General features: G+C 38.8%; 1 protein-coding gene across 1 annotated transcript in view; it reads right to left on the minus strand.

Moving 5' to 3' along the window:
- The window catches only part of PCYT1B (phosphate cytidylyltransferase 1, choline, beta), a 99,509-nt gene that overhangs the window by 48,831 nt on the left and 23,094 nt on the right, over window positions 1-27,584 (minus strand). The window contains exon 2 of the mRNA XM_027845463.1: window positions 12,842-12,941. Coding sequence (XP_027701264.1) covers window positions 12,842-12,941 — 100 coding nt within the window. The remainder of the gene's footprint in view (window positions 1-12,841; window positions 12,942-27,584) is intronic.

The following is a 27,584-nucleotide window of genomic DNA, read 5'->3' on the forward strand; positions in this document are numbered from 1 at the left end:
TCTTCCCCACCTCATCTTGCCAAAATGGTTTTCTAAACAGGAGGCAGGCCACTGGCTCCCACAAACCTATTCTAGCAAAACCCTGAAGTTCACAACAAAGAAAAATGATCAAGAAATTCAGTGGGAAACTGCAATGTGACATCATCTACAGAACTCCCCACAGGCAGAAAGGGAGCCCTTTGGACAAAGCCAGCACAGGTCCAACAAGAGATAGGACACATGTACCTTCCAGGCTCTGGGTTCAGAGGTGGCAAGAGCTACTTCTTTGGGCTTCCCTGAAGAAGGCTAATGGTGAGGACATTGGAGACCCTGTGTAGTGGTAGTGACTAGCATGGTGCTGACCACCTCAGGCCAACATGGTGCTGTGGTACCTAAACTAGAACAGCCTACCTACAAGGGATCTGAAGTCCCGAGTGTCTTGTACTGAGATGCCAGAAAGGGCTCTGAATATTTAGCATTTTGAATCCCAAAGATCCAAAAGGAGCCTCACCCCAGGAGGCAGAGGTCAGCACAAGAACTCAGGGAATAGAAGGTGAGACCAAACAGCACCCCTACCATGGCACCCAACATTCAAAATTGTATCAGGGGTTGGGGACTCACCCTGGCACAAAGCCCTAGTTCAGTAACTAAAGCTGAAGAGATGAGTAGATCAAAGAAAACACCAACTAATATTCAGAGTATTGCAAATCTAATTCTATAATAACTGCAAGTAGAGACTCAACTGAAAAGATAGATTGTCCACAGGGGCTATATAAATACCTAGAAAAAATGAAGCAAAGGAATAAAAAAGGAAATAAAAGCTCTTGTGGAAAAAAAACAAACTGGAGCCTAGAGGAGAAAATTGTCTAGGAGAGATCATTTAAGAAAGCTTGAACTCCTTGAAAATTAAGGGAAAAAAAGTCTGAACACTGTTTCAAGAAATTATAAATCGACTCTGCCTAGATCTATTGGAACAGGGGTGAGGAACCTGCAGCCTTGAGGCCACATGTGGCCCTCCAGGTTCTCAAGGGTGGCCCTTCTGCTGAATCCAAATTGCACAGAACAAATTTGTTTGAGACCACAGGTTCCACACTCTTGTATTAGAACAAGAAGGCAAAGTCAAGATAGAAAGAGTCCACCAATTGCCTCATGAAAGGACCCCTAGAAGGAAAGATCCTAGTAATGTCATAATCAAGCTTATATATCTAAGAAAAAATACCTCAAGCATCTGGAAAGTATCGGTTCAAGTACCAAGCAACTACAGTGAGGATTACACAAGACCTGACAGCTTCTAATTAAAATCAAAGGAGTCCTTGGAATACAATGTTCAAAAAAACAAAATACAGAGACTTACAAGCAAGAATAGCTTACTCTGAAAAATTGAGTATAATCCTACAGGAGGGAAAAATTGGACTTAAATGGAATAGAAGACTTTTAAACATTTCTGGTTGAAAAGATCAGAGATGAACTTTGAAATACAAACACAAGGATCAAGAGAAACCTAGAAAGGTAAATTTATTTAAACAATTAGAAGGAGCACTTTGATGATGTGGTGGCAGCATTCTGGAGAAAGAAGAAACAAGTGTCTCTCCAGAAACTTACTATCTTCAAAATATATTGAAGGAATTAAATAATATAGGGGTTTCAAAGGTAGAGAGACTCTGTTCTGAGGGCAAAAGGAAGGATAAACTAGTGTAGAAAGGAAGAAGTGGGGGTATAATTTGCTATTTCTCATAATTGAGGTGAATGAGATAAAAATATAAACATAAAGGAAGGGTGGAAACAGTGGGCATCGGATCAACCTCACTCTTATCTGAAATAGGTAAAGGAAAGTTGAATATAAATACATAGGTTGTGGTAGAAATACATCAAGCTCAACAAGGAAAGAAGTGAGGATGGTGTTGAGGGAGGAGAATACCAGAGAAGGAATGGTCACAAGTAAAACAAACTTCCCCATTCTGAAGGGAGAATTAAAATGTTGGAGGCAGGGGAAGAAAAGAAAAGAATAGAATAGAAGAGGATTGACAATTGGAGGATGGCTAAACAAATAATAGTAGCAATAGTGGTCTATTAGCACATACTATTTGCCAAGCACTGTCCTAAGCACTTTATAAAAGTTATCTTATTTATTCCTCATAGCTCTGGAAGGTAGATGCTATTATGATCTCCATTTTTCAGGTAAGGAAACAGAGGCTGACTTGCCCATGATCACACAGCTAATAAGTATCTGAGGCTGGATTGAACTCAGGTCTTCCTGGCTCCAGGCCCAATAATCAATACTGTATGGGATATAACTGCACCAGAGACACCTGAAAAGAATCCGAGGTAGTGTGAACTGATGCAGGATGGAGTTGAGCAGAACCAGGAGAACTATTTATACAAAGAAAATAATATTGTAAAGAAAAACAACTTTGAAAGATAAGATCTGATCAAAGCAAGAACCAACCATGGGTCCATAGGACCTATGATGAAGCAACTTACTAAACTCCTTACAGAGAAGTGATGAATACAAAATGCAGAGAAATGCATTTTTGGATGTGACCATTGTGTGCATTCATTTTGCTTGATTATGTTTATTTGTTATGAGGGTTTTTTCCTTTCTTTTTCCCTTTTAAGTTGGGGGGACATTTGAAGGGAAGATATTAATAGAGATGCCCCCCAAAAGAGGACCATTGCTTATTTAAATGGACAGACGAGAATGGGAGGAAATTCAAAAGGAAACAAAGACAAGGACTGTTTTGAAAGTAACATGCAAAATTTATTATTTCTATATACATACAAACATACATATGCATATATACACATATATATTTATACAAGCAGAACGAAATAAAGATTCATGGTTTCACATAGAATCCTCTTTTTGTTTTCTGCTACTTCTACAGAAAAGCTCCCTTTTATTGCTTCAGTTTAGAATGAGAAAATAGTTTAAAAAAGAATGTTGTCATACATAATGAGGCTTTAATGTATAAACAAGATGTGTCTACACCCTCTGTTCGTTTTATGAGGTGTAAACTTTTTTAATTGGATCAAGAATCTACACAAGAACCATTGGCTGAGTAAACAAGTAAGCCCCCACCCTGGTGGGTTTAAATAGTTTTGCAGGCTTGGAAACATTTTGTGGAGGCAGATCCTTTTGCCTGTATGGGGGGGGGGGAAGAACTTTTATTCTTCTAACATCATCAATCATATCATTGGAGTTACTGGACCAGTAGGGGACAATGTATCCAGCTGGGAGAAAGACACAGCTTGGAAAAATAATATGATTCCTCTAAGCAGAGAAAAATAGTGGCTTTGAATTCAAGAATAGAGACTAGATGAGCGACCCACCCACCAGAGATACTACAACATAGGGGAACTATAGGAGAGCTCCAGGACTCATTTCTATTGTACTTTAAGTTTGAGTCACTCTTTCAAAGAATATTGTGTGTATCTGTGGGTCAGTGTGCCCTATATTTTTTTAGGGGGGAGAATGAATTCCAGCTGTTATTACTTTACTATACCATCTTGGTAAATACTTTTGCTAAAAGCCAATTTAGCATACTGGCTGATTGTTAATTGGATATACACAGTTGGGGCTTAAGAACTACAGTAACAGGAGAAGCCATTCACAAGCTTAATCTTAGAACTCCAGGTAGCAATCACCTTCTGGTGACCTAGTTCATATGTGCAAGTGTAATCTTGAGGAATAACCCAAAGGGAGTATTATAGAAGGATTGTCACAGATCTAGATTTTTGTAAGATGTCATTAAAGATTCTTTTTATGAATGAAGAATATTACTGATAGTTGCTGACTATGAAGAGTGAATAACTGGTGAATCTTTAAGTGATAACATTTCTGATGTTATCCTTTCTCCTACTTTCCCCCCTTTCTTTTCTCCTATTTTTCCCATTTCTCTTCTAATAGTTTTTCTCAGTTCCCTTTTCTATAGCATTGTAATCTATCATAAGATTTTAAAACTGGAAAGTTCCTTAGGGAACCTTCATATCTTCCTTCAGATATGGCCTTATGTTAGTGATAATATTGACACCTTGGGTTCTCCAAGGTCAAATGTCAGAGTAGAAATTCAAACTCAGAACCTTTGGCTCTAGATCCACCACTCAGGACATTTCAGTTATCTCTTCTTGCCTCCTCTACATATATATCAATGGATCTGTTATCTCATTAATAGAGGTACTCTCTCCAACAGTCCACCCCCCAGTCCATCCACACCATTTCACCCTGAGTGATTCTTGTCCTTATCCTCATAGAAATGCTCCAGAGAAGATCTGCTCAATATGATAGATGTCTTCATCTAGGCCTTTTAATATTTCTTAAGCAGCAGAGCAGGATTCAGGCTCTGAGTCAATAGCTTTCACTATGTGGAAGCCACCTTTTTTTCTAATCATATATTTCCCACATGATGTCTTTTATGCCATTCCTTACAGGAAAGTGATTGTTGATAATATAATGCAATCTATTTATGTCTAGGTGTGGTAAGAGTATTATCCAAACTACATTTCTCCATCCCATCCATATAAGTTATTCTAGTTTTTCCTTAAAGATATTGATACCACAGAGCAGCTAGGTGATATAGTGGGTAGAGTGCCAGGCCAGGAATCAAGAAGACTCATCTTCCTGAGTTCAAATCTGGCCTCAGTCACTTACTAGTTGTGTGACCCTTAGCAAATCACTTAACCCTGTTTGCCTCAGTTTCCTCATCTGTAAAATGAGCTGGAGAAGGAAATGGCAAACCACTCCAGCATCTTTGCTATGAAAAACCCCAAATGGGGTCATGAAGAGTGAAACATTACTGAAAACGACTGAACAGCAACATTGATATCATCCTCTAGGCTTAGGCTCGTATTTCTCCCTCATCATCTAAGTATAAGATGGCCACAAGGAAATCCAGCCATGCTCTGACTTTTGGCTTGTGAAAAACCAAGGGAGCTTCACTCAAATGAATCTACTCGAGGCACACTCCCTGCCAACCCTTGTTGAATATCACTCATTTTTGCCTAAGTGAATCTCTTTTTGTTGAGTCTTCAAAGACCTACTAGTGTCTTATTCTGCTCTACTATCAAACATAAACTCCCAGGGGACTAGCCAGAGTCAAGGCCAGCCCAGGACACCAGCTCACCCCCAATTGTCACATGTTAGAGATGAAGATTTTATAGCAAAGAAAGTATACCTATGGATCAGCATGTACTGAGTTCTTTGAGGCTATCAGGGCTGGTTCAGTTCTGGGGTTGCAAACTTTCAGAGATTGAATGCCATAGGGCATTCAGGTTGATTATTTCCTTCTCCAAAGGAGAACTGTCCATTTTGTCTTCTCCCATCCTGATTTGTGATCTGTGGGGCCTCTCTGCTGGAGCCTCCAGTTTTCAGGCTAGGCCTACTTGACTGTCCCGAGGCCTCCAGGCTAGAGCATTCTGAGGCTATGAGAATTTAGCCATACCATGCCTCGTCTCTCTGCCCCTACTAGGTACCCATAGATTTTAGAATATTCCCTTTTTCTTTTCTAGACAGGATGAAGGTAGTCATTACAGTTTCTCTATTTCCTAATCATTATTCAGTCTGGAGCTCTTTGGTTTTATCTTTTTCTGGAGTATGCATGTGAGAATTTGGTCATTCTGTTCTGTTTTATGTTACCATTTTGACCAGAAGTCGTCTCTACTAGATTTTAACCTACCTAAGGTCAGGAACTTTGTCTTTTTTTATCATTATTATTCCCCATAGTACTATGATGATCATATTTGTATAGATTTGTATAGACTTTGCATAGATTTTCATAGATTGGGAACTCTGCAGGTATGAATTAAATGTCAATGTGTAACAACAGAACATTCTTCTTCGGCCATGGCAGTACTTGTGAGGCCCTCGTTTGGGTAGTCAGTGAGGGAGCCTGATATGGGCTCATGGGTAAGTCTGTGTCAGTTCTGACTTTTCTTCCCTTCTGTAGTCCACTTCTGTATAGCAAAAATCTGCCTATGAATGCAACAAAAATCATCTTATCTGGAAACAAAACCCCTAAGTACAGATGTTAATAAACAAAGTCTGAAAGAGCAAGAAATACTTGAGCATTTCAATGAGAGTTCATCTGGCAGCTACAAGGTAGGTGAGATAGAGTAGAGAGGGAATAAACTGCAGCTTATTGTCCAGCAGAGCAACAAACAGGTACACCAGGCAAATGGCAAAGTCTGTGCAAGTAGATTACTAGTTAAGTGGGCTGATAAATCAGACAAGGTTCCAACTGCTCATGATTATATTCACTTCAGGGTAGCAGCGCAGGCTCACCATTGGTGCACATTGACTCTATGCCCTTCTCCTCTCCATCCAGAACAAACCTCCCATGATCGTTCACAGGCCCTCCTCCCATGTCCAAAAAAAAAAAAAAAAAGATGATACTTCTAATCAGCCCTTTTGCTGAGAAGGAGCTACATCTATAATCTCTATTGGCACTTTCAATGCTAAATATAGGCTCTTTTTGTGGGATTTGCCTAGGAGAGTTTTTACTAACTGTTTTTGATAGTGGTATTTCTAATCCAGTTCCTGAAAACGACCAAACCCATCCAAAAGTTAATTTTGTTTCTTGTTTTCCTCAATAGCTTTTTTTTCCCCAGTGAGTATGTACTGATTTTGCTATGTTTACTGACAAACCGTTGACAGGAACATTTCTGAAAAGTTTCACATCTGCTGGTACATTTTACAATTATATTACATCTTTCTGGGTTGGGAGGAAGGGGGATAGGACCTTGGGTGAGAGAGCTGTTGACAGAGGAATTCTGGACATCTGAGGCATGGGGATGACTGGGGGAATATGGGGGGAGGTTGGATGTGATGCTGTATGTTTTTTAGTGTATCATTAAACATTTTTAGAAACAAACTACTAGATTATACATTTAGCAATGACAAATAAAAAAATCCTTAGTGTATCTGAGCTTGTCTAGCAAAGTTTATCAAATCGATATTCTGTTTGTATGTTCTGTGTCACACTCTGACAATGACTGCCTCTTCCTTTTAAACCTTCTCAATTTGAAGAGTGGGGAAGACTGGGGTCATCCAAGTGGCTAACCAGCACATCTGTTGAAGTTTATTAGTATTATTAGTGACAGTGGCTATCAAGCCCCGGAAGTTATGGATCATTCATATACTAAATACTACACCTTGAACCCATTATAAACAGTACAGCATCAATAAAAAAATCAATTAATCAATCAACAAGCATTAAGTCCTTGCTATGTACCAAGCACTACGCTAAGTGCTTGGAATGCATTTAATAAAAAGCAAAAACAGTCTCTGTCTTCAAAGAGCTTATATTCAAATATTAGAGACTACATGTATATGTATGTATGTATGCATGTATATATTCAAAATACAAAGAATAGATGGAAGCTAACCTTAGAGGCAATGGATGCTGGGGGGAAGGGACCAGGAAAGACCTCCTGTACAAGGGATTGCTTGAACTGAGTCTTAAAGGAAACCAAGAATTCCAAGAGTTGGGTATAGGAAAGGGCAACATCCTAGGCATGGGGAAAAGATATTGCTGAATCATGCAAACAGGAGCTGGAGTGCCCTATGAGAAGAAAAGCAAGTAGAGTATGATGGCTGGATTGTAGAATGTATGGAGTGGGGTGGAGTGTAAGATGAGGAAGGTAGGACGTGACCAGATTATGAAAAGCTTTAAATAACAAAGGACTTTATATTTGATTCTGGATGTAATAGGAAGCCATTGGAATTTTGAGGGTGGTGAGTGACTTGGTTAAACCTACCTTTTAGGAAAATCATTTTGGCAGCTGGATGAAGGATGGATTACAATGGTCTCCCTTGAAGTAGGGAGACCAACTGGGAGGCTGTTGCCTTCTAGGTGAGAGATAAGAGCTTGAATAGGGTAGTGGCTATGTGAGTGAAGAGAAGGGGAATTCAGAATCATAGGGCTTTTATTTGAATCCCACTCTTCTAAATACTATCAGTGTGACCTTAACATATGTTATTAATATTCTCTGGACCCTAGTTTCTTCATACATCACATGGGAAGCTCTTAATTCTGAATTGTATGATGCAAGGCTGATCAACATATGTAATGCAAAAAATGGGGTTGGTTATACAATGTATATTAGCAATAGTAGTTACAGTTATGTGACACTTTCTAATTGTACTTTAATAATAGTAGCTTGCATTTATATGGCATTTTAAGGTTAACAAAGTACTTTATATGTTATCTTTTTTAAAAAATCAATTTTATTTTATTTTCGGTTATGAATTCTCTCCCTTCTCCCCTCCCTGACCCAAGCAGAAGGTTAGAATTATGGATGTGTGTGTATCTCACCCTATATGTATAATAGCACTATATGTACATTATCTAACTTGGCTCTCAGACAAGCCTTGTGAGGTAGGTGCTATTATTATCCTCATTTTACAGATGAAGGTTTAGAGAAGCAAGAAGACTTATTCAGGGTCCCACAGCTAGTATGAGTATGAGCCAGGATTTGAACTCTGGTCTTCCTAATTCCAAGTCCATCTCTCTGGCCACTATTCCATGTTATCTATTTTACAACAATCCTCTGAGGTAGGCAGTACAAGTATTATTATCCCTATTTTGCCGATGAGTAAATGGAGCCTCAAACATGTTAAGTAAGTTACCCGGAGTCATGAAGTTAGTGTTAGAACTAGGACTTGAAACCAGATCATCAGACTACAAGTCTATAGCAGGAACAATAGGATGCTTGAAGGGTTGGAGGTGAGAGTGAGCCCAGGAAGGGGCTTACATGTACAACATACTGCCTGGGACCCATTTTGCTTCTGTGTAGAACGACTGAGGGGAGCAGAAAATAATTGACACCATAATTTCTATTGCACTATTTAGAGATGCTGGGAAGTAGGAACACTAGGGGCACATGAGTGGTTTGGTGGACACAAAACCTAGCCATTGGTGTATGAAAGAGCGCTTGGTATACATCGGTGGAATGAATTCAAGGGAGAGATTAGCAGAGATAGGAGGCATTGGACAGCAGCAACCACAGAGTTTGCCTTGAGTTTCCATCATTTTGCAATTTGGGGACAGGGTTCCATTCATAGGTTCTTGTTTCAATCTAGGTTTGCGGCTTAGGTAGCTCCAGTAACCCTGACTTAGTAAGCCGGGACTGGGGATGCAAGATACCGCCTTGTTAGGTGTGATCAGACCCAGTCTAGTGTTGTCTATACAAATTATACCAACTGAGCTTGTGTCACATATTTAGCTACTTTGTCAAAATGTGTACTTATTTATGTCTTATTTTTCCTGTGTGAATCGTCTTCCCCGTTAGAATATAAGCTCAATGAGAGTAGAGATCATCTCATTGTCTGTATTTGTATCTCTAACACCTAGAACAGTACATAGTAGTAGCCTGGTATATAGAAGGTGCTTAATAAATACTTGTTGATTAATTGATTCTTTGTCATAACAAAAAGTGCTGCTATAAATATTTTTGTGCATATGGGTCCTTTCCTTCTTCCTTTGATCTCTTTGGGGTACATGTCTAATAATGATGATAATGATAATAGCTATTAAGGTTTCCAAAATGCTTTAAAATATTATCTCTTTTTATCCTCACAACAACCCTGTGAGGGAGGTGCTATTATTATCCTTATTTTATATATGAGGAAACTGAGGCAAACAGAGGTTATGACTTGCCAAGGGTCACCCAGCTAACATACGTCTGAGGACAGATCTGAACTCAGGAAGAAAAGGAGAAAGGAAGGAAGGAAGGAAGGAAGGAAGGAAGGAAGGAAGGAAGGAAGACAAAGACAAAGAAGAAAGGAAACAGTCATTTATTAGTAGTCTACTATGTGCCAGGTACTGTGCCAAGCACTTAAATATTATTTCATTTGATCCTCATTGTCATTTCTCTTTCTAGTGCTTCCACCTGAGGTAAAAGGAGGGTTTTTCTCTTGAGATTCATGTTCTTTTATTCCTCACTTGGAAGACCCTTCCTTCCTCACTTTTTTTTTTCCTTTTGGTGAGGCAAGTGGGATTAAGTGACTTGCCTAGGGTCACACAACTAGTAAGTGTCAAGTGTCTGAGACTAGATTTGAACTCAGATCCTCCTGACGCCAGGGCTGGCACTCTATCCACTCTGCCACTATCCACCTAGCTGCTCCCCCTCCTCACTTCTCTAGGAGGTCAGCATTACCATCATAGGACACACACCAAAGTATAGTATATAAACAGGCAATTTATGGCACATACCTATTTTGTTACCAAGGGAGGGAGTCTTAAAGTATAAAAGATACACGACTTAAATGAATTACAGGTACATAATCTTATGAGATTCCATTACTTTGCAACCTGTTCAAAGCATTGATCCATTTATGTTGAGAGCTTAACTCCTTTGGCCTTAAACCTAGTAGAATCCTGAGGTTTCTTTTTTTCTGGGTGACCCTATTTCCACCCTCAAGTCCAAAGCTGGGCCTTATTTTCTCTTTAGTATTTTAAGAAAGCAGTATCTTTTCCACCTAGACAATCTATAAACCAATGCTTTGGTTTCAGATCAAATCTACTCTCCTCATATACCATCTGAATACCAACCTGATATATCCAGAATTCTGTCTGCAGAACTTTTCTGAGCTAGTTTCTCTGATCTGGCATACGGCTTCCTGCTTTTTTTTTTTTTTTTTTGCTTTTTTGGTGAGGCAATTGGGGTTAAGTGACTTGTCCAGGGTCACACAGCTAGTAAGTGTTATGTGTCTGAGGCCGGATTTGAACTCAGGTCCTCCTGAGTCCAGGGCCGGTGCTCTATCCACTGTGCCACCTAGCTGGCCCACAGCTTCCTGCTTAACTCTCTTTCAGTCTCCCCCAGCTCTCTATTCTGTCCTTCTCTAAAGCCTCCTCAGTTTATACCCTGCCCCTCAGAGTCACCATGAGGGATTCCAATCCCCCATCCAGGGATCACTGTACAATATTCAAAGACTTATAGAAGGTGATGTATCAGATGCAGAGGGGAGAAGGTAAGGACACCACAAACAGGATTTCCATTCTTATGTTGTTTCTTTTCCTCTCTTTTCTCTAGTGGAGCCTTTGGATGAAGTTCTTCCTTTTCTCCCCCTGACAATGTGCCAAAATCAAAGCTCTCCTCTAGGAGAGTTGAGAAGTTGAAGCTACCTACACATTCCCTTCCTCCTCCCACTTGGCTTGGAGTTAATGGTTCTCCAGACCTTGAATCAGGGTATCAAGATAATGGAACCCTTGGAGAGGTACCTATCTGTAACTTGATTCCACCTTTTTGTGTGTCTGCTACTTCTTTAGGGTTATTGTTAAGATGTATAATTCTTTATAGATATTTAAAAAATAGAATTATATGTTCAGGTTGAGTTGCAAATTTCACTGAAAGTCTATGTGTAATATACTTCATTAAATGCCAAATATATGCCCTCTCCACCTTCTTAAGGAAAGTGGTTTTTGGTTTTTTTTTTTTTAATTGAGATTTAGCTAATCTTCGGTTCTATGCTCCACAGACTTTGTGCTTGGAAAAGGGAGTCAGATGAGTTCTAGAATCCTTTTCCAGCTCAGTGGTGGTAATATGGGAGTTGTACCTCTACACGTTCATCTTTTCATCACTGTTTCTTCCCCAAAATAAAAGCAGCATAACCGCTAAAACCTCCAGAACTTAATTTTAGTCTAATCCCTTTGATTTGAATCAGACTGTAAGTATTTTTTTTTTTGACAGAAGGAGGGTTGGGGTGTTTTTGGTGCTATAATCTAAATTTTTGTTTCTGATGCTTCTGATAATTTACTTATACTCTTTCATAAAAATCAGATATTGCCTCATTGGAGTTTAGTTAAACATCATTCATCCCTTTAATTACAGTGAGGGTTTTTGTTTGTTTGCAGTATCTTGTGGGAATAGTTGATCTATGTTATCCTTTGTCCACTAACGTTAATTGGTGAACAAGGTTTCAAAACTTGAAAAAAAAGGCTATCCAAACTTCTTTCCCATTGCTACCCAACCAGGAGAACTTCTCAAATCATTGGAGCTCGGCTTTAGACAGGCTGGTTGCCTTACTCTACCTGACACATGCCACATTCATTCTTACTTCAGTCCCAATTTCCTGATACTATTCCCATCATCTGAAATGTCTTCCCTTTTCTCTCTGTCTATCCAAATCTTACTTGTCCTTCAAAGGTCAATTTACATCCTGCATTCGCTAACCACATCAAGGCCACACTGACCTCTACATTCTCTGAATTTCTGTAGGACTTCCTGCCTATATCATTCATTTTGGCAATCAATCATCTGTTTTATTGTTATTTAATTGTTTTTCATTTTAGCTCATTTCCTTACTGTTCACTTAATTGTTTGATTTTAGAATGATATATTTAGAAGCCAGAAAGGGACACTTTTATACATGAGGAAACTGAGAGATTAAGTGACTTGTCTAAAATCATACAGGCAATAGCAGAATGGGGATTTGAATGATCCCAAATCTAGTGGTCTTTTTACCGCATTCTATGGGGAGCAGCTTGTCTCTTCATTGCACAGTATTAGAGGGAATGGCTAATGTCATTTTATTTTTAAAATCCTCAGTGCCTAACACCGTGATGAACGAGTGAATGTATTTGCTTAGCAGATGGGTGCATCTGTTTAGCAGATTCCAAATTTGCTCACTTTCAAGACATTTTGTTAAAATTGGCCCTTTACTCTATACATTACATGCTGTTGATTGAAAATTTGTCTTATGCGCTCTTATCATTGTTATTCTTTTGCACTTTGGCCTTGAAGCATCATCTAGAAATCCTAAGGGGGTGACTCAGATAATGAAATGCCTTCCCTGTTTTCCTTTGTTTGGCCCTGGTGTCTTTCAAGGCAGCCAATGTTCTGTGAATAAGATGAAGTGTGGCCTCACCTGGCGTTCCCAAGCGGGCCTGAGCAATGGTCAATTTTTCATGGGGGGCTTGGCACTGGCAGCTGGTTTCATCTGCAAATGGGGCAGGTGCAGTCAGGGTCTAGAAGGGAAAAAGAAAAAGGGAATAGAAACTGACAAAGTTCCCTTACAAACTAACTTCCCTTTGCAACTTCATTGTTATTTTAGACCTCTCTGGTGTACAGGTGAGGGGACAAATATGTTATTATTAGAAAGTCAACTGTAATTAATATTCCTATAAAGGACATGAGCAGGGTTGGTACTAGGTGTTGGGCTTTCTTGACATAAACTCCAGTTATCACTTGTAAGTTGGTGAATTTTGGTTTTAACATTTTGATAAAATCTAAGCAGCCAAAGTCGCTAGCTCCTTGGGGATCCATAAGTGGAAGAAATGTTCATATTCCCAAGTTTTACACGTACTCATGGGCACGCAAATGAAAAACCTCTTTAATAAATAGACAAAACCAAACCAACAAACAAAACCAGCCTGGCTGATATCAATTTTGCTGTTAGCACATGCATTCTCTCCCATCTGAGTATCTTTCCCTCTCTGGGTTAAAACTGGGAAGTTCACAGTAATTCTGGTCCACGGGATTTAACTGCTTTCAGAAAGGCACTCAACAAATGAATAACTCCTGGGATACCTTGCTTGGGGTGGGTTCGGTTGCTTGGGGTGTTGTAGAGAGAAGCTAATAGAAAGAGTCAGCCACTTAGAAACCCACCCAGAAAAGTGGTATTGCACTTTTTAGTACAACTACTTAAATAAGAATTTCATTTTCACTTCAGGTCATGGAATTAGGCAAAGGCAACACTGGTTTTACAATATTAGGAATTATTGCTAAAACTGAGTGGCTCTATGTGCTTTATTCTAATCTCTCTAAAGTTCCTTGATTGAAATGATGTGAGTATTCCTTCCACCTATACAGATTGCAGCCCCCTAATAGATGATTTCATGAGTTGTTATGACCAAAACAGTTCATCATCTGTTTATTAATCTTTCTGTAAGCCCTATGTATGGGGCAGCTAGGTGGTGTAGTGAATAGACTGCTAGCCTTAAAGGCAAGAAGACTTACCTTTCTGAGTGCAAATCTGGCCTCAGACACTTTCTAGCTGTGTGACCCTGGGCAAGGCACTTAACCCTGTTTGCCTCAGTTCCTCATCTGTAAAATGAACTAGAGATGGAAATGGCAAACCACTCCAGAATCTCTGCCAAGAAAGCCCTAAATGGGGTCATGAAGAGTCAGACATGACTGAAACAACTTCAACAACTACAACAAGGCTATATATATTTCAGTGCATATATAATCTCATCGATATGAGTGTGCTAATCATAATCCAGCCATTCCTTTTTCTTGTGAGATTTTCACCTCTTTATGCCCCATAGAGGATAATATTGTAGTTGGATGTATGTATCAGCGAGTTGGACAAAACCATAAATGGCATGTTCGATCAGATTTGCAAATAACACAAAGCCAAGAAGGATCGCAAGCACACAGGAAGACACAATCAGGATCTGAAAATATTGACAAGTTAAAAGGAAGACACTGTTAAGTCATGGAAAGAGTGTAGGATTTGGAATCAGAGTAAATCTGTTCAAACACCAGCTCTGCCATTTGCTTTCCATGAGACCTTCAGCAAGATCCTTTACCTCCCTAGATATAGCCATGCATAGCATGCTTCATTAGGGTGTGCACTCAAGGACTTTCATTTTTCAGTTCTTTAAGCTGAACAGTTATTGAATACTCAATCAAATCAAACTAAAGAAATGAAAACTTGTCAACTTAATTTAAAAAAAAATTAACCACTGAACTACTTTAAAATATGAATTCAAAAAAATGAGACACAAAACACCAGTTTTATTTTGAGGCATTGGCATGTGCTTAGGTATACTTAGCCATACTATACGTAAATCTATGTCTCTAGATCTGTTTTCTCATCTATAAAATAAAGATACTGGAGATTACTCAAGGGTCTCTTCCAAATTTAAATTTATGATCCTAAGAGCCCTAAACTTTGCAACTTTGGCATCATCCTTGACACTTCCCTTCGCCTCTCTCCTCACATTTAATCAGTTTTCAAGTCTTGTCAATTCTACCTTCACAACATATGTCTCATTCATCCTCTCTTGGCTGTGGCCTAGTTTAAGCTTTCGTCACCTTTTGCTTAGATTTCTTATTTGGACTACTAGTTTACATTCTCTCGTCTCTATATTCAATCTTTGCCAACAAAATAATCTTCTTAAACAATAAATCTAACTGTTGAAGTACATTCAAGGCCCTTCTTAATCTGGCACCAGCCTTCCTTTCCAGGTTTATTTAAAATTACTCCCCTCTGGGTCAGCTAGGTGGCACAGTGAATAGAGCACCAGCCCTGGAGTCAGGAGGACCTGAGTTCAAATCTGGCCTAAGACACATAATACTCACTAGCTGTGTGACTCTGGACAAGTCACTTAGCCCCAATTGCCTCACCAAAAAAAATATTCCCTCCTATATGCTTTATGTTTTAGCCAAAATGGCCTACTTACTTTTCCCCTTTCTTGGTAATTCATCTCCCACTTCCACACCTTTGCACCGATTATCTCACATGATTGTAATCACTTCCTATCACACCTTTGCCTCAGAACCTATGACTTCCTGTTCAGACTCAACTTCTAAGTCACCTCCAACAGGAAGCCTTTCCTGATCATCCCAGTTAGGTCACTCTCTTCCTTCCTCAAATAATCATACCATTCTTATCTATTTACATATTGTATCCTCTCAAAGAAATATAAGCTCTTTGAGGACAAGGACTATTTTTCATTTTGTCTTTGTATCTCCAGACACACACAGTGTCTTGTTCATCCTTTTTTTTTTTTTTTTTGGTGCACTTCTATGATTTCACCAGTATAGGAAACTCAGTCCTTCCACCAATACCAACTGACAACATGCCTGTAAGTTCTAGTCTTGGAGCTCTACCTAGGACACTAAAACTTTAAATGACTTGCCCATGGTCTCACAGGTATTGGAACCTTTTGTCAGACACAGGACTTGAAATCAGTCTTCCTTTCTCTACACCCAGATCTTATTCCACTAGGGACGATTATCCTTAGATAAAAAAAACAAAAAATCCCAGTTCCAAAAATGGGAGAAGGCAGGAACAAATGGCAGTTGTTATTTTCTGTTTGTTTTTTAAGGACTCAGTGGGAAAGGTAGTGAACTGCAAACTCAATATAAATCAACATATCATAATAATAATTCAAATTTTAAAAGCTACTGGAATTTCAGCATGCATTAACAGACCCATAGTGTCTAGGATTTGGGTGGTGACGGTCCTGCTATGCTAGGCCTTGAACAGACCACCTTGTGTTCCATCCTGGTCAATGCATTTCAGGAGGGCCATTAATAAGGTGGAGATTGTGCGGAACAGGATGACCATGATAGTAGAGGGCCTTGGGATTATGCCACATGAAGAGTAGTTGAAGGAACAGGGGCCATTTAAGTCATACAAGAAAAGACTGGTGTGTGTGTGTGTAGGGGCTAGAGGGAATGATAGTTATTTTCAAGTGTTTGAAAGGTTGTTATGTGAAAGAGTACTAGATGTGTTCTGCTTGGCTCCAGAGGGTAGATGCAGTGGAAGTTAAAGAGAAGAAATTTTAGGTCTAATGTAAAAAAAAGGAGTAGAGGGTATTAATAGGACTGCAAAAAGGACATTGGCAATTGGAGACATTTTTACAACACAATCTTAGACATTGCAAACTGACCACTAGTCACCATGCACCAACACTCTTGTGCCCTACTACTGTGCCCTAATAGAACTAAGGTCCAAATGTTAAAGATTCATTCAATTATTTAATAAACGTTTAGTAAGCATCTATCATAGGCAACAAACAATGCTAATGAGATATAAACGAATACAATACTTTATTCCTATTTTAGCGAAGTATAGAGATTTGACCTCTGCAACATCTCTCAAATACGCCTTCTCTCCTCTGATATCACCCTAGAATTATATATAGATAGTATAGAAAGTATAGATAATGCCCTTATTTCCTCATGCCTGGACTATTACAATAGCCTGCTGGTTGGTGTGCCTGTCACAAGTCTCTCCCCACTCCAGTCCATTTTCCACTTAGACTCCAAAGTGATTTTCCTTGAAAAGCATAAGTCCATGTCACTGTCCTACTCAGTAAACTTTGGTGGCTCCCTATCACCTCCAGGGTCAAATATAAGATCTTCTGTTTTGCATTCAAAAATCTTTATAACCTAGCCTCCCTCTTTTGCAATCTTCTTATACTATACACCCCACTTCTTGCCCCCCAACATACTCTTCAGTTCAGAGACACTGGTCTCCTTGATGTTCCCCGGACAGACGTTCTATCTCTAGGTTCCAGGCCTTTTCTCTGGCTCTCCCCATGCCTAAAATGCTCTCTTTCCTCATCTCTGCCTCCCAGCTTCTCTGACTGCTTTCAATTCCCCACTAAAATCCTACCTTCTAAGGAAATATTTCCAATCCCTTTTAATATTAGCACCTTCCCTCTCTTGATTATTTCATATTTATTGCATATATCTACATCTTGTTTGTATACAATTGTACATAATTGTTCACATCTTGTCTCCCCCACTAGATTGTGAGCTCCTTGAGATCAGGGACTGCCTTTGCTTTTCTTTGTATCCTCAGGGCTCAGCATAATTCCTGGTACGCAGTAGGAACTTAATAAATGTTTATTGACTGACTGATTTTAAGAAACTTGCACTGAGCAGAACTACCTAAGGCTTGGCTCAAGTCAGCAAATATATCATTGATTATGTTTTATTAAGCACACACTCCATGCTTAGGGCTATGCTGATACTATAGGAAGAGAGGGTGTAGCACAGTGGAATGAGCACTGACTCTAGAATCATGAGGATATGAGTTCAGATTCTATCTTTTGTACTTGCTATCTGTGTGACTTTGAATAAAGCATCCCTGAGTCACACTTTCCTCATCTGTAAAATTGGGGGATTGTGTCATATTTCCTCTGAACTCATTTTCATCTCTGGATCTAAGATCCTATAGTAAGTATAAGATGATGTAAACAAGCAAAAAAGTATAAAATAAATCATACACAATCTTCATGTGTATGTATATACATATATATGTAAATGTATACACACATACGTCCAGTAAGTATATCCATGCTCATAATTTTTTTAAAGTTTACTTTGAGTTTGGAAATTAATTATTTTGGGGCAATAAGAAATAAATAGTAGGTCTTGAAATTGGTCACTGGCCTAGTAGGTTCTTGGACCATACTGTTTTAAATGTGCTAAGAAAACCTGGAGTAGCCAGATGGCCCTGAGAGCATACTAACCAGAATCTTTGGAGTGGAAGAATAAGAGGCTTGCTCCAAGGCCCTGTACAAACAGACGGTTCATTCTTTTGTGCATTCAGAGGAAGAGATGATTGTGAGCATGGGAAATACAATCTTAGATTATGCCCAGAAGATAGGAAACAAAACATAAATCATTTCAAATGTGTGTTGGGGGTGGGGAAGGAAGGAAGAAGGAAGACTGATCTGAAAATTAAGTATTATACTTTTGAAGACAATTAGCCATTACCAAGAGACTGACTTTTAAATAGCCCTATGAATATTTAAAATTTCTATCTTTTTTTTCAAAAAAATATTACCAATCATAAATTCCTATTTTCATGTCAAAACTTTAAAAAATTTTCTTTAGGAAATGTTTGAGCCCAAAAGGTAATTTTTCTTCTCATAAATTCTTATAGTTATAGATATTTAAATTTTTTAAAAAGTGCTGTCATATCTATTTTCATCCTTTGAGTAATCCTGTGAGGTAGGTAGGGTAACTACCTCATTTTCCAGATGAAGAAACTAAGAAAAGGAGGTTGTGATTACCTCAAGGTCCTTATGATTGAAATAACATATATTTTATGTAGGTTCAGATGGTTTCCATTAAAAGAGGCAAGGAAGTCATCTTCGGAATTCAATTGTCCAGAGAATTAGGAGTATTAAAAGCCCCTAGTCCCAGAGCTTTGCTTCTTCTGCTAGTCCATTGGGTCCTCTCCAGTAAGGACTTGGACAATAAAGAATGTCATTTTGCCTGGTTCATTGATGAGAGAGGCACATGTAATTGGATTTTGGTGGCCATTAATCCGGTAACTGGAGATATCCTGAAAAAAGGGGATCTTAGCAATCCTACCCATAGGCAGAACTTCAAGCCACATTACTAAAATGCAGGAGAGACTTGAGATCCAGGGCAGAAAAGATTTTCATCTATGCTGATTCCAGGGCAGTGACCACATTTGACTGAGTAGTTTGGGCTTTGGAGAGAACAAAAATGGAAGTCAACTAATATGTCATTTAGAGTCAGGACCAATGGTAGAATTTTGCTGATGTCTTTCACCACTCTTTGGAGTACCTATTTGTGGGACATGTTAGTGCCTATTGGAAATACTATATACCTTCTATTGAATTAAATAATCGCATTGACACCCATATCAGAAGGGGAGAGATTGGGACTGGATCCATCATGATTTCATACATTGGATGATGATACTCTGCTGCAGTGGCCATGAGATTGCATGATTCTCTTTAACTAAGAATAAGTCAGCTATTTCTGTCCAACAACACTCTTCATGCCAATAGGAGCATTCATCTTTGAAAGATCAGTTTGGCATGAGAACCCAAGTGGTTCTTAATCTGCCTCTGACTGACAAATCGATTATATTGGTCCTCTTCTCCCATTGCAGGGGAAGAAGTCTGCTTTAACCACAGTTGATACTTATTCAAGATAATTCAGTTAAATCCATTACCATGGCAACCACCATCATAGTCTTGACAGCTTATACTGCTTTCTTTTGGGCTGACTTTGATTAAGGTACCTATTTTATTGCTAAGCAGGTCCAAAATTAAGGTCACTACCATCACATTGACTGAGTTTTCCATCTCCCATTTCATCCTTTGGTAGCTAGTGTTAAATGTTGGAATGGACTCTTGCAATGGCAGCTACATATTAATAATCTTGATTATGAGAGCTAGTTATCTCACCCCCAGAAGCTTTATCTGTGACAAATTGGCTCTCCCCTAGAAAGAAAGAGGGCTTTCCATTACAGCAGTTCCAGGAAGATTTACCCAATAAAGATAGAAGACTTTTAAACACAGTCCCAGTTGATCCCCTCCAGATCTTTTTTATTCTGTTTCCTTTGGGGAGTCACTCAAGCCCTGATGTTTTTGCCCCTTCAGAAGTTTCTCTATATTGTAAGGAAATTCTTCAGGTCCTCGTAACTTGGCAGATCTCATTTCTGCTGGGATGATTTCAGCAATTCCTTCCTAGGAAGGGCTTGAGGGAGCAAATGGGTAGGGTAGGAGAGAAAAGTAGAGACCTTTTCTCTTACTATACTCTTCAAGAAGCATAAGGGAAGAGGTAAAGGGTGAACCTGGAAAGCTGGGTTCTTCCTCCTTTCTCAGTCCTCATTCTTCTTTACCTCTCTTCAGCCTTTGAAATCACTGATCAGCCTCTTCTCCTTGATACTCTCTTCTCTCTAGATTTTCAGGACACCACTGTCTTGTAGTTCTCCTTCTATCTATCTGACCACTCTTTCTCAGTCTACTTGGCTATATCCTCATCCAGGTCATGCCTTTTAATCCTAGGGCTCTGTCCTGGGCCCTCTTTTCTTCTCTCTATACCACTTTGCTTGGTGACTTTATTAGATTCCATCTCTATGCTGATCCCAATCTTCTTATCCTATTCTAACTTATCTGCTAACCTTCTATTTTGAATCTCCCATTGCCTTTCAGACATCTCAAACTGGATGGCTAGTAGACATCAAACTCAACACGTCTAAAACTGAACTCATTATCCATCCTCCTCAACCCTCCCCCACCTTCTAACTTCCCTATTAGTGCAGATGGCAATACCATCCTCTGAATCCCTCAGGCTTGCAACCTAGGTGTCATCCTCACTCAACTCCTCACTACCTCTTATCCCCAAATTCAATCTGTTGCCAGGGCCTACCGATTTCACCTTTGCAACATCTCTCTAATATGTCCCCTTCTTTCCTCTAATACTTCTACTGCTCTAATGCAGGCCCTCGTCACCTCATGCTTGGACTATTGCAATAGCTTATTTGTATGTCTGTTTGCCTCAAGATTCTTTCCATTCTAATCCATCTTCCATTCAGCCACTAAAGTGATTTTCCTAAAGTGCAGGTCAGACTATATCATCCTGCCTACTCAATAAACTCCAGGGGCTCCCTGTCACTTCTCAGAGGTTTGTTTGTTTGTTTGTTTTCTGATACCAAACAACAATTTTCCCTTTCCTCTTTCCTCATTCGTACTACCTTTGTCTAAGAAAGCTAGCTAAGTTTTCAAATTGGTGACCAAAACAAATCAACACAATATTCCCCAAAATGCAAATATTTAGATAAGCAAAGAAGAGGGGATAGTTTATAATAATGGGTTCAAGCACTGGCTTGAAGCACTGCTTTTCTGCTGAAAAAATTGCTACTACTGGGAGTCAGTTTCCTTTTCTGTTCCTACATACTGAAAAAGGGATTTCTAGGAGTGTACCCATTACAACAAAATTCCATTACAGCAAGCACTCTGGGGAGCTCATTGTTAAGGAAGTTTACTTCCCTTCACGATGGAGCTTATTAGGGATAAGAAATAGAAAGTCTGCATGAGAATGGAAGACTAGCTCAACTGGTAATAACAAAGGTGTATCCCTTCATGATGTTTCTATTAGTCTATTATTCTTATTATTTTCTAAATGTCAGTATAAATAACTTAGTGTTCTTTTGTATGAAGGTCAGGTATTAATCACGTGAATTACAAAGTTGAAAACAAAAATATCAAATCAAAGACTTTGCTGGGAGAGGAGGGGATTACATGGAAATGAATCTCAAGCTCTATGGGCTAGCCACGTGCAGCACCACACATTATTACACATGATCACACCTCCAGGGCTCTCTGCTTTATGTTCTAATCACTGTTTTTTCGCTTCTGCCTTTGAGATTGTTTAGTGTGAAACTGTCTGTTTATCCCCAAGCAAGGTCAGGTTCTCCAGCATCCCATATACCCTGGTTCATGCTGGGATAAAGAGGAAGGTAGGAATGTTAAAACAATAATGGCTATGGTCTGAGGCCTGCAACGGGTAATCAGATCCTAGCAAGGCAGAGGCTGTTTCCTGGGAGATTATTGGAAGAAAATAGGTCTAGTTTGCGATGACTTATTTTGTTCCTACCTTTCTTGCTTTTCTTAACTGCTTCCCCTCTTCCCCCCATGTCTCAGTGATCAGACAGAGTAAATCTTTCTCTGTATTTACTCCACTGTGGGACACTGAGAAGCTTTGTACTGCCACTGGTAAATGTCATAAAAGCTTCTAAGTAGGAGGCTGACATGCTTTGGATTGCCCTTTAAACCCCCTAGCTCAAAGCCTCCTAGTGACAATTTTACTTTTATAGGATCAGATGGGATCAAATGAGATAATATTTGTAAAGTACTTAGCACAGTGCCCGGCACATAGGTGGTGCTTAATAAACACATATTCCATCCATCTAGATAAGGAAAATGCCCTAGTAGTAATCCTGCAATGCTCACGTTGATATAAGCCTAATATGCCAGAGTGCAAATTTACAAAATAGATAAATTGGGAAGTGACTGTTTGCATAATGACAGGACTCATTGGAGAGTTCCCTGGAATGAGTAGCACACTCAAAATGTGATTCAGTTTACACGCCACTTTTCAAGGACACATCCGATGAGCAAGGCAAGGTGCCTAAGTGATGGCTGTCGGAATAATACTAATGATACGTGTTTCCAAGGTGCTTCACAAACATCCATTATTCATATTGTCAGTATATTTTTTTATTCTCAGGCTTTCGAATTGTTTTCTTTTCAAGTTAATAGCACCCGAGGTAGGCATAGGTAGAGGAGGGAAAGGGCACACAAGTTAAAAGGGATAAACACAAGGAGTTTATTAATGCAACAGGTCAAATACTGCCTTATGTTGTATTCCACGGGGATGAAAGGATGATCTCTGCATCTTTAGGGAATTGAACAGAATACTGGTAATTTGGGTTACCAAATTTTATTTTAATTATTATTTTTTTTTTTTGCTGAAGATGAGGTGTAACAAAGGTATTGTACCGAATTAGGTAAATTATGAGCAACCATTTTACTTTCTATTGTATTCCTTAAAGACTAATAATAATAATAATATGATGTTTATTATTTCTTAAATCCAAAATCATCCTTTAGATTATGGTGGGTTGTATAATAGTTCTTCTTCCAGATTATTATTCATTTTAGCATTAATGATTATACTAATAGTTCGTTTTGTCATAGTTTTTTTATGGTGACAAGATATTTTTGCATTTTTATAGATGAGGAAACTGATGTTCAGAGAGTTTACATTGTTTGCCCAAGGATGCATAATTCATAAGTGGCAGAGTCCATCTTTTGAGTCTGAATCCAGGGCTCTTTCTAGTTTTTCTATTCTCTTTTTTCTTAAAGTATAAATTAATTTTCCAACTTTAGTATAATTTCATGAATTTGAAATAATAGGGTACATGTATAGCCTGAGTTAATGAAAAATCTGAATCATAGTTTTTTAAAAATGAAATGAAGTTTTCTTACTTTCAAGTATATATAGGAACAAAGTAAACAAAAGTTTATCTATTTGAAGTCCTTTGAGGACCTACTTTAATTATTAATAAATAAATAGTTTGGAATGAGCATATTAACAGTGTTGGTGTAAAAGGGCTTTTTTAAGTTTCTGAGGATATTTAAAAATAGTTTATTTTCTTAGGTATTTTAAACTGATTTAAAGCATTACTGTAAGGGAGATTAGAAGGTGTGGGGGACAAATACGTAAGAGGAGAACTAAGTTATAAAGGTTTTGTAAACTCAATTTGGACTGTGCCAGTACAATGTATCTGGGGTTCCAAGCCCCCACATTTAATAGAAAAAATAAGTGTTTATTTGAGAGCTAAAGAACAATCCCCAGGAGTTATTGTGAGTAAACTGGGAGCTGGTAGCCACTTGGGTGGTTAAACAAGGCAGCTTTTTTTTCACTTTCCCCCAGAAAACAGAATACTCACAAAACTTGAAAGAAAAATCACATCCCAGGAGGGGAGAGAATTGTTAGGGAAAATCTACCTTACAGAGGGAGGTGGGAGTGAGTTCCCCAGCCATACCGTCAAAGTCCCAGGCTCAGGGATGATTGTCAGTTTATCTTGCTTTGTTCCCCAGCAGGGTTGGGGTATAAGAAGAAATATAAGAAGGTTATAGAGGCAGGAAATGGCAAGTTTGGAGAAGAGTTTCTAGGCCTGTTTGTCTGGAATGTGGAGCGTATGCAGGGAAAATGTAAAACAGTATATGAAAATGAATTAATGAGTTTTCTACATTAATCATTATATGGTCCAATAAAATAACCATATCCTCTGAGAACTGCTGGAAACATCAATAGAGTGAATTTTTACTTCTGAAAAACCTAAGAGGAATATAGTTAGATTTTCATTTTTCCATCTTGCTGACCTGAATATTATAGCATTCATTAATCCATTCAACAAATATTTTTGAGCATCAGTATGCTAGGTCATGATCTCAGAATCTGACATTAACACAAATGCAACATGGTTCATAACTTGTCAGCTTCTTCATGTCCCCAGTTCCTACTAGTTAATCAACTTTAGTTTATCCCTGAGCAGTTAGATCTGCTTATGTGATAGGGGTGAAGGGATGGGAGTAGAGGTAGAGGAGGAGGTGATTTGGTTTAGAGCTCAAGGATCTGTATTGGAACAGTTATAACCTACTTGCATTCATTAAGATCAGACTTAAAACCAACCCTTATCTTTCTAAGACTTCTCTGGATCAGGAAACACTCAGTGACCTAAGGTTTGAAGCCTGGTTTCCCAAGATTGCTTTAGACTAACTATGGGATTGAGGATGGGACCAAACCAACACCTTAGAGGAGTGGATGGATGAGAACTTGGATTTGAATACTAGTTATACTACTTACTACTCCAGTGACTTTTGACAAGTCACTTTCCCTTTCTGGGCCCTTCCTCTTTTTGTAAAATATGTGATGTTGGATTTTATGATCTCTAAAACAAGAGTGTGCTGGGGGCAACTAGGTGGTGCAGTAGATAGAACACCAGACCTGAAGTCAGGAGGATTTGCATTCAAATCCAGCTTCAGACCCGTTCTAGCTATGTAACTTTAGGCTTTACCCTTTATACTTTATCCTGATTGCCCCCAAGAAAAAAAACAAAAGAAGAAGAGTGTGCTGGAACCAGCTCGAGAGCCAACTTAAAAAATTTGAGGTGTGAACAACATCAGAAATTGTCAAAGGATATAAGTAGGGGTTTTATTTATTGTTTTGTTGATTGTCTAGCCTTAAAAAAGTGATGGAGGGGCAGCGAGGTGGCGCAGTGGATAGAGCACCAGCCCTGAAGTCAGGAGGACCCGAGTTCAAATCCGACCTCAGACCAAACACTTGACACTAGCTGTGTGACCCTGGGCAAGTCACTTAACCCCAATTGCCTTAAAAAAAAAGTGATGGAGAAAGTGTTCATAATACAGATTAAGCTTAAAAGTGTATGCTGAATTTTGGGCCAATTGATAAATACTGACCAGAACAACCCTATCTCTAAGGCACCTTCCAAGTCCAAACCCTATCAACCCAAGTACAGCCCAATAGGGCATTCAGTTCATGGCTCTTCGTGCTTTGTTGGATACTAATCTCAGTGCTGAGCCTTTAAATAGGGCTTTGGAGGCAGGGCTAGTCTTAAAATAGGCAGACTAACTAAATGAGGGGCACTGAAATTCTCCCCACTATATCTTGTGGTTCTATCACAGAATCTGGAATTACCACATTACTTACTCCTCTGGGTTAAGGCATTGTAAAATGTGAATATAATCTGGTTAGGATAACATATTAATGCAATATCTACGGCTAATACCTTAGCTCAAATAAAGATGAGGTTAGTGAGCATCTAGAAAATGAAGCAATGGGGCAGCTAGGTGGCGTAGTGGAGAGAGCACTGGCCCCGGAGTTAGGAAGACCCGAGTTCAAATCTGGCCTCAGACACTTGACACTTACTAGCTGTGTGACCCTGGTTAAATCACTTAACCCCACTGCCTAGCCCACTCCCCCCAAAAAATGAAGCAATGGTCAACAAGAACCCATTATGGCTTCATCAGGAATAGGTCATGCTAGAGTAATTTTATTTGTTTTTGACGATTAAACTGTTAGATAAGGGGAATTATATAGATATAGTTTATCCAGATTTTCAGCAAAACATTCAACCAAGTATTCCATTGTTACTCTTATGAGAAAAGTGGAGAGATGTGGGCTAGTCAATAGTTCAATAGACAATGCTTCTTAAACTGTGAGTCATGACCCCATATGGGGTCTTGTACCTGAATGTGGAGGTTGTGAAAAATTTGGCAACAGTAAAAGGTTTCTGAACATGAAAAATTAATTCAAAATCAAACATGTAATGAATCCAAGGTGTTTCTGGCAGTGCTTGCCCGTGTTACATCCCACGACTTTACTGAACATAGCATTGATGATTATAAAATCAAAATATCGATCAACTCTGAAAAACATTGAAGATACTCTATGTCCTACAGCATCAAATATTTCACCAAGATTTAATTCTTTATGTAAAGAATTAAGTAAAGAATGTATGTGAGGAATCTTAATTATGTAAAAATAAACAAGCATATCTATCTCATGTAAATTTGTATGTAAATTTATTTTCATCATTAATAAATGATAAAATTATATGTATGACAAAGAATTATTTTAAAATAAGTTTCTTTATGATTTATTATCAGTAAATGTTTGATTTGTATACCTATTTTATATACCTATATACCTGGGATCGCATAAAAATTTCTCAGGTGAAAAGGGGTAGCGAGTGGAAAAAGTTTAAGAAGCCCTGGGCTAGTTGATAGTTCAATAGATGGATTTGTGACCAGCTGAAAAGTTACAAAGAATAATCATGAAAGATTCCATGGCATTTTGGAAAGAGGAATACAGTGGATTGATGAAGGGACTTGTAGTAGTTTATTGTCCTTTAGACATTTGATAGGATCCACTTATGAGTTCATCTAAGACCTGAGCTTTTTTTTTTCTTTTAGAGTTCATCTATGGCTTGCTTTATTTTTGTTTCTGGATTCAGGTTGCTTCTTCTTCTATTAATCCAGTAATATGATTATAACAGCTTTTGATGGACCCCACAGGTGGGAGGAGCTGTTATGAGTATCTAATTACGGAAGTAGCTTAGACACACCTAAGCATGCTGCAGTCCGTAGCTTTGGCTCATCTCACTAGCCAAGCAATCTTGAATGATGTAAATCAGAAGGGCATGTGGAGAAGAAATAAAGCCTGGAAGTTTCAATAGCAACTTGAAATGAGAGTTTCTTTTCCCAGGTCACAGGTAAAGGAAGGCAAGATGACGAGAGGACGGTCAAAGAAATATAAACTGCTATGTTCCTTTATGATGCCAAAAATTGTGCTTTGTGGAGCTAGTTCAATTTATCAAATTTTGTGGTCAACTCAGACATGTGCATTTCCTTACATTTATTGGTTGGCAGTATAAGTGGGCCGGGGACAACTTTGGGAGCCACACAGAAGATAATGACTTTGTCTAGAGATAGTGACTCTTCCCAGATATAAAGGCTTTGAGTACAGGCTTGTCTGCTGTGTAAGGATCAGGCTGGCTAAATACAGAAAGG

This window comes from Vombatus ursinus, unplaced genomic scaffold (genome assembly GCF_900497805.2).
Source record: "Vombatus ursinus unplaced genomic scaffold, bare-nosed wombat genome assembly UNPS02014962.1, whole genome shotgun sequence".
Classification (NCBI taxonomy): Eukaryota; Metazoa; Chordata; class Mammalia; order Diprotodontia; family Vombatidae; genus Vombatus; species Vombatus ursinus.